Source organism: Myotis daubentonii, chromosome 11 (genome assembly GCF_963259705.1).
Source record: "Myotis daubentonii chromosome 11, mMyoDau2.1, whole genome shotgun sequence".
In the NCBI taxonomy this organism is placed as follows: domain Eukaryota; kingdom Metazoa; phylum Chordata; class Mammalia; order Chiroptera; family Vespertilionidae; genus Myotis; species Myotis daubentonii.
In genome coordinates, this window is record NC_081850.1 from 60,070,544 (window position 1) to 60,078,125 (window position 7,582).

Genomic DNA, 7,582 nt, shown 5'->3' on the forward strand with positions numbered 1-7,582 from the left:
TAGTGAATTAAATATTTTGCAATAATTTATCAGCACTTTATATTTCCTCTTCTCTAAATTCTCTATTCAGGTCCTTTGCCAATTTTGCTATTGAAATATTGCTGCTTTTCTTCCTGTTGGATAAAAGATTTTTTTTTAAAATATATTTTATTGATTTTTTACAGAGAGGAAGGGAGAGAGATAGAGAGTTAGAAACATTGATGAGAGAAAAACATCGATCAGCTGCCTCCTGCACATCTCCCACTGGGGATATGCCTGCAACCCAGGTACATGCCCTTGACCGGAATCGAACCCGGAACCCTTCAGTCTGCAGGCCTACGCTCTATCCACTGAGCCAAACCGGTTCCGGCGGATAAAAGATTTTTATATATTAGGGATATTAAAACCTTTTTAGTCACATTATGTCAAATACCTCTGTGATATTTGTCTGTAAATTTTGTTAGTGATATTTTATCTAGAGATGAATTAAATTTTATGATAAATTGATAATCTATTTTGTGTTCTTTTATGCCCCCTTTTTTGTTCAAAAGTCTTTCCTTAACCTCCTAAATCAATAGAATACCTATATTTTCTTCTGTTCCCCACCCCTCTCCCAGTTTTTTTCTTTTTAAAATTGAGGTATAATTTATGTTCTATTTTAATGGTTTATTTCTTTCATATTTCATATTTATTAATAGCTGGAAATAATTTTGTTAAGTAATGCATAGTGAGACCCATATTGAATATTTAACACTAACCCATGCATCTTACCTGTCACCTGGTGTGGGTAGGAGATTGACATCCTCCTCTGAGACAGGAGGATCATAGAAAGAAATGCATCTGAAAAGAGGGTGGAAATCTGATCAATTGCAAGAGTCTCCTTAGAGACAAATTGACTAATAAGGCCCAAATTCCAGTCCAAGTGTGGCTTCAAGAACTTGAAGCCTCACCTGGTCGGCATGGCTCAGTGGTTGAGAGTCGACCTATGAACCAGGAGGTCATGGTTCAATTCCCCGTCAGGGCACATGCCTGGATTGTGAGCTTGATCCCCAGTGTGGGGCATGCAGGAGGCAGTTGGTCAATGAACCAGGAGGTCATGGTTCAATTCCCCGTCAGGGCACACGCCTGGATTGTGAGCTTGAGCCCCAGTGTGGGGCATGCAGGAGGCAGTTGGTCAATGAACCAGGAGGTCATGGTTCAATTCCCCGTCAGGGCACACGCCTGGATTGCGAGCTTGAGCCCCAGTGTGGGGCATGCAGGAGGCAGTTGATCAATGATTCTCTCTCATCATTGATGTTTCTACCTCTCTCTCCCTCTTCCTTCCTCTCTGAAATCAACAAAAATATCTTTTTTTTTAGAAAAAGAATTTGAAGCCTAGGAAATTTAAGTAAACAGAACCCCATACATCCATTTTAGCATCCTTAAATTAATCTGGTAAGTATTTATCGAGTCCCTGCTCTACACTGTGCACAATAAGGCAGCTTTGATTTGAGGACTTTTTTTTTTTTTCTGGCATAAACTGTTTGCAAAGTTACCAAAAACAACAGGCTGATTATATAAAAATTACCGTTTTTATAGGTGAAAACAGTTGAATGGGGAGTCTAGTTTTCGAAGAGTAGATTTGTAACCCTTCTCTTTGTCAATAATTAGCTAGTAGGCCAACTTCCTATTCAGACCATATCCTGTTAAAGGTAATAAAACTTTATCATATGTGCATAACAGAATGTTTGTCTTTCTGTTTCACTTTGTTGGGGGAGGGAGGTCTGCAGGAGTGCATAAAACTTATCCAAAATGATTTCCAATTATTGATAAGCAATGTGTAAAGAAGTGGGTGAAGACCGTGATTTTCTGGGCCTGGTAGCTTTAGGAACCAAAGTTTTGTTACAATATAAAGGGTTGATCAGAACAACCCAAGATGGCTCCCTCTCTTCCCCTTTACTGGGATAGCACAGTATCATTTGTGTTGTGCCTGGTAACGTTAAACCTTGATGACAGCTGGAACAAGAACCATAACCCTGAACCCTATCAATCTGGATGGTATTACATGGATATGTACATGTATAAAAAATTCATTAGCCATTCTTTAGCTAATGAAAATGCATTCATGAGCCAAAAATTAATTCACTAGCTTAAGATTTGGGCACTTTAAGTATATTTAAAGAATAAAGTTCTGCCCTAGCCAATTTGGCTCAGTGGATAGAGCGTCAGCCTGAGGACTGAAGGGTCCAGGGTTTAATTGTGGTCAAGGAATGAAGGTACCTTGGGATCAAGCTTCCAGTGTACCTCAGTTGCAGGATCGATCCCTAGCCCTAGTTGGCCAGTACAGGGAGGCAACCAATCTATTTGTTTGCCTCACACAGATGTTTCTCTCTCTCTACCCCCTTCCCTTCTCCCTTAACACTTTTTCTAAAAATCAATGGGAAAATATCCTTGGGTGAGGATTAACAAAAAATAAAAATAAATGAAGTTCTCCAGACACCACCATCTATTCTGAGGAGAGTGTTTTAAAAACAAAACAAAATTTAATTGAGGACATTGGATACCTAACTGGCCATGAATTGGGCAACATCTCATGTAGCAACTGGAAGGGCACTCCAAGGAGCTGTATAAAATGGAAGGTTTTTACAGGAAGAAGAGTGGGAGGAGAGAGCTATTAACAAAAGAAAATAAAGGATTATTTGGGGCCTGGATATCTTTTTGGGGGTAGAGGGGTAAGAGAACAGGAAGGGTTTTTGTTATGCAGGTTGCTTCTTCTTTCTATTTGGGGGGAAGAAAATAGAGACTATATACTTTACTTAAATTTGGCTTTTAAAATAATATTTTAAAATTTTATAATAGGAGGAAATCTAAATGTACTGTGTTCTTCTGGATGGGGGCCTGGAACAGAAGACAGCATCAGGGAAAATTAATGAAATCTGATAAAGTATGGAGTTTAGTGAATAACTATGTCATTGTGGGTTCATTGGTTGTGACAATGCACCATAATGATGAAAGAAGTTAACAATAGGGAAACAGGTATGGGGTACATGGGACCTCTCTATTATTTTTGCAACTTTTCTGTAAACCTAAAACTATTCTAAAATTTAAAGGTTTATTTACATTTTTAAAAATTGGAGGAAAGAACGTTTATTTCAATCTCAGACAAATCACAATTTTGGCATAAGTCTAGTGTACAGGCCAAATGACCATACTAAGCATTAACTGCTATCAGATGTCAGCCTAATCCCAGGTTCTGTTATTTTCAGTGACAGGAAGAAAAAATCATGAAAGTTGAAACAGCGTGTCAAAATATGTAAAATCACAAAACATGAAATGGATTAGACAGGAAAGGTTTTATTTATTTATTTATTTATTTATTTATTTATTTATTTATTTATTTTATTGCTTAAAGTATTACAAAGGGTATTACATATGTGTCTTTTAGGAAAGGTTTTTTAAAAAATATTTTTTAAAATATACTTTTATTGATTTCAGAGGGGAAGGGAGAGGGAGAAAGAGAAACATCAATGATGAGAGAATCATTGATTGGCTGCCTCTTGCACGCCCCACACTGGGGTTCGAGCCCACAACCTGGGCATGTGCCTTGACCAGGAATCAAACCATGATCTCCTGGTTCATAGGTCAACGTTCAACCACTGAGCCCTGCCGGCTGGCCGGGCAGAAAAGTTTAGATAAGCTGTTGTGGAAAATGGGAAGCCTTCATTTAACTTCTTGTAGTGAGAGCAACAATTTAGAGATTAATTCTATAAGCAGTTTGCAAAATGGATTGACGTTGGGGAGAAACTGAAGCAGGGATCAGCAAAAAGTCAATAACTGACATGTGAAACAAAAGTCTCAATTCTAAAACCCTAAACTGAAACTTACTGCAAAGGTTTCAAGCCATGTTATTCTTCGTGCCTGGTTTAGGCACCTGGGGACAAGCAAGGCCTACTGTGGAGATGGGCATGTCAGGCGATCTTGGCCCAACTCCACTCGGTATTTGAATCATAGAACCAACCACTTTAGGTGCCCTGGTTCCAAGGCCCAGCTCTCTGGGGTCTTGTCAGGACTGTTTCTTGTCACTTGTGCTTGTCCTGCAGCGGCCCTGTGCTTGTTTGATAGTCAAACTTGAAAAAAAAAAGGCTGCTTCTTTACTTTTAACCCATCCTAATGAGTTTTTAAAAACTTATTTGGAAATGATTTCAAACTTACAAAAAAGCTGCAAGAATAAGAATACTACACCGAACAGCCACTTGTTACACCTAATGGTAAACATTTCTTTCTCTCTTTCTGTATATATATGACTGTGTGTATATACTGTATGTGACACACATATGACTATATATGAATGTATGTAGACCTAATATTTTTGAACTGTTTGAGGATAATTGGTAGAGCATGGTCCTTTAGTACTAACGACATCATTGTATAGTCCTTAAAAATTAGGATACCCTTTTTATTTTATTTTATTGTTTTTTATATATTTTATTGATTTTTTTTTTTTTTTTTTTTTACAGAGAGGAAGGGAGAGGGATAGTTAGAAACATTGATGAGAGAGAAACATCGATCAGCTTCCTCCTGCACACCTCCTACTGGGGGTGTGCTCGCAATCAAGGTACATGCCGCAGGCCGATGCTCTATCCACTGAGCCAAACCGGTTAGGCAGGATACCCTTTTTTATAAACATCGGTGCGTTTACTCAGTCACTGTTTCTTGAATTGAACTGACCTATGGAAATACCCATTATTCTGGCCCCACTGCTAACTGAGTCACAGGAGTGAAAAATCCAAAGTTTCATTTGAATTGCAGGTTTGGGTCTTTGAAAGTATACCATAGAACCAGGTAGTTCAGATTAGTTTTGAACTTTATTCATTATGTGTTTGACTCAGTGCTCAGCTATTCTAAAAAACATCTTTGACAAAGAATAATCATATACCAAATAATGGCAAACACTAAACTAGCATTCATAACTATGTGTTGGGCAGTGTTCTAAGCAGTTTATACTAATTCATGCACTTAATCCTCACAAGAGCCATAGAGGAATATACCACGATTACCTTCATTTTAAACATGGGGAAATGCAGGCACAGAAGGTAACTAACTTGCCCACAAATAAATAGCTGATAAAGGGGTAAAATCAGGATTTGAACCTATGCTCTCAGATTCTCTCCCTCTCTCTCTCTCTCTCTCTCTCTCTCTCTCTCTCTCTCTCTCTCTCTCGTGTGTGTGTGTGTGTGTGTGTGTGTGTGTGTAGCCTTCTTACATTTCACAGTCTCTTCTCTAAAGATGATCCCATGCTATTTTTTGTTATCGATTGCTTCTCATTGTGTTGTGTTCCCTTAGGAGAGAAGCATTCATTTCCTTGATGTGTTTATTTTTCAGCTGAAGAAAAGGTGACTGGTCCCATGAGCCGGGAAGAATGAACTCAGAGGAGGCTGTTGATACAAGGCTCTCCCACTCACCAGCTGTTGAGAGTCTGTGGATGAAGGGCAGGATCTTATTACTTCAGTGGAAGCAATGGAAGCCGGCGACCATGCTCCCCAGCCACAAACAGCCGAGTGGATTTGGCACAGTGGGGCTGCCTCATAAATAATTAATCAGAAGCCTTTGATACAAATCTGTCTTGCAGTAGCCTTTAAATTCAGTGTTGCCTCCTTCTCTAGCCTTGGGTATATTAAAGAGATCCCCTCTGCGTCTCACTCTAGTGCCAGTACTGGCCTGAAGGCTGGATCCACAGGGGAATTCTCTTCATTCAGTCTGTGCCTCCCCTGTTTGCATGCCATTTATAGGGCCAATGGGGGTTAGTAACTATTTATTGAGCGCCTGTTCCGTGCCAATTATTAGGCTGAGTGCTTTACAAACATCTAATCCTTCCAAAAGCTCTGTAAAGCTGCACCTACTGCCTCCATTTTGGCCCCGAGCAAATGGAGGCTCAGAGAGGTTGTGTGCTATGCCTAAGATCACACAGTTGGCAGTGTCAGGGCTCAAATCTAGGTCGAAATTCAAAGCCCCTCCACTTTAACACGCTGCTTGGCCCATCGCTGTTCCAGAGATAATGAGCCCATCATATTATCACTGGCCTTCCTCTCATAAGTGGAGGTGAGGACAGCGGTATAGGGGAAGTGTCAGAGAGAGGATTGGATTAAGGAGGCTTTAGAGCAGCAGTTCTCAACCTGTGGGTCGCGATCCCTTTGGGGGGTCGAATGACCCTTTCACAGGGGCCGCCTAAGACCATCGGAAAACACATATATAATGACATATTGTTTTTGTGATTAATCACTATGCTTTAATTATGTTCAATTTGTAGCAATGAAATTAGGGGTCACCACAACATGAGGAACTGTATTTAAGGGTTAGGAAGGTTGAGAACCACTGCTTTAGAGGCATCAAAGAATCACAAAATTATTTTCTGAGGAAAATAACACGATGTTATTCGTAGATTGATTAACTATGACCTGTGAGTCAATTCCAGCCCCAAACGTAAATAATGTTTTATGGACACACAGCCACACCCAGTCTTGTATGTACTGTCTATGCCTGCTTTTTCTCTGTGATGGCAGAGTTGCATAGTTGTGTCAGAGACCATATGGCCTGCAAGGCCTAAAAATACTGACTATATGGGCCTTTCTGGAAACAGTTAGCTGACCCTGTTTTACATGACTTAGGAAGGAAGCCAACAGTTTTCATTAAGATCAATGTATTATTTTTTTTCCTATTTGACTGAAAACTACTTAAAGATTTATAATGCTAATATAATCACTGTATTCTAATGGTGGTGGGTGGTGGAGTGGGGTGTGAGGAGAGGGGGAATCTAGCCAGGGAAGGTTAAGGGACCGGGAGTAGAAGGGAGAAGTCTGTACCTCTGTGTCCCCAGCCAACTCCTCACCCCAGGCTCGTCCCACTCATTCTTTCTTTTCCTCCTGCCAAATCAAGTTTCCTAAAATAACTCTTTGCTCATAAACTTGTAAGCGGCTTCCCACTTACCACATGCTCAAATCCCAAACCCAACCTGGAATTTAGAGACCTTAACGATCTTGACCCCTACTCATCTCGCTCTCCACCCCCACTTTATCCTTTTCTTTTTATCATAAAGTCATGCCAAATTTGAGTTTATATTTCAAAGCCAATGTACTTGTTCTTGATTCTTTTTTATGTAAGCAGAAAAGTAAACATGTAATATTTGTAGGTGGTGTATGTGACCATAGGAAACCAGGCCAAGCTTTTGTGTATGATGCCATTTCACCTATGGTAAAAGTTGTAGACAAAGGAAAAATGTATGAATGTATTACTTACTTTTCTGCCGCAGACATGGTCCAATTGTATTTAGGAAAACAAATGCTAAGGTTTTATTTTTTAATTGTAATATCATCAGCTATCTCCCACATTGCTATGTCTTTTTCATAAAGATAATTTTTCATGGTTGTGGAGTATTTCATCTTTCATATGTTCCAAAGTTTTCCTAATACTTCCCTGGCATTTGGGCATTGAAGGTTGCTATTTCCATTCATTTCTTCTCCATTCCCTGGAGTTGTTCTCACTGTGTCCCACCTTTGCTCAGGGTCCCATCTTCCCTTCTCATCGCTGAAGTCCTACCCTTGTTGCCTAAGTCCTGTCACCACCTTCC

At 39.8% G+C, this 7,582-nt stretch overlaps 1 protein-coding gene across 1 annotated transcript in view; it reads left to right on the forward strand.

Moving 5' to 3' along the window:
- SLC44A1 (solute carrier family 44 member 1) overlaps positions 1 to 7,380 on the forward strand; it is a 155,217-nt gene extending 147,837 nt beyond the window's left edge. The window contains exon 16 of the mRNA XM_059657554.1: positions 5,341 to 7,380. Within this exon, the coding sequence (XP_059513537.1) occupies positions 5,341 to 5,355 (15 nt within the window). The 3' untranslated portion in view covers positions 5,356 to 7,380. The remainder of the gene's footprint in view (positions 1 to 5,340) is intronic.
- Positions 7,381 to 7,582: the final 202 nt, after the last annotated feature.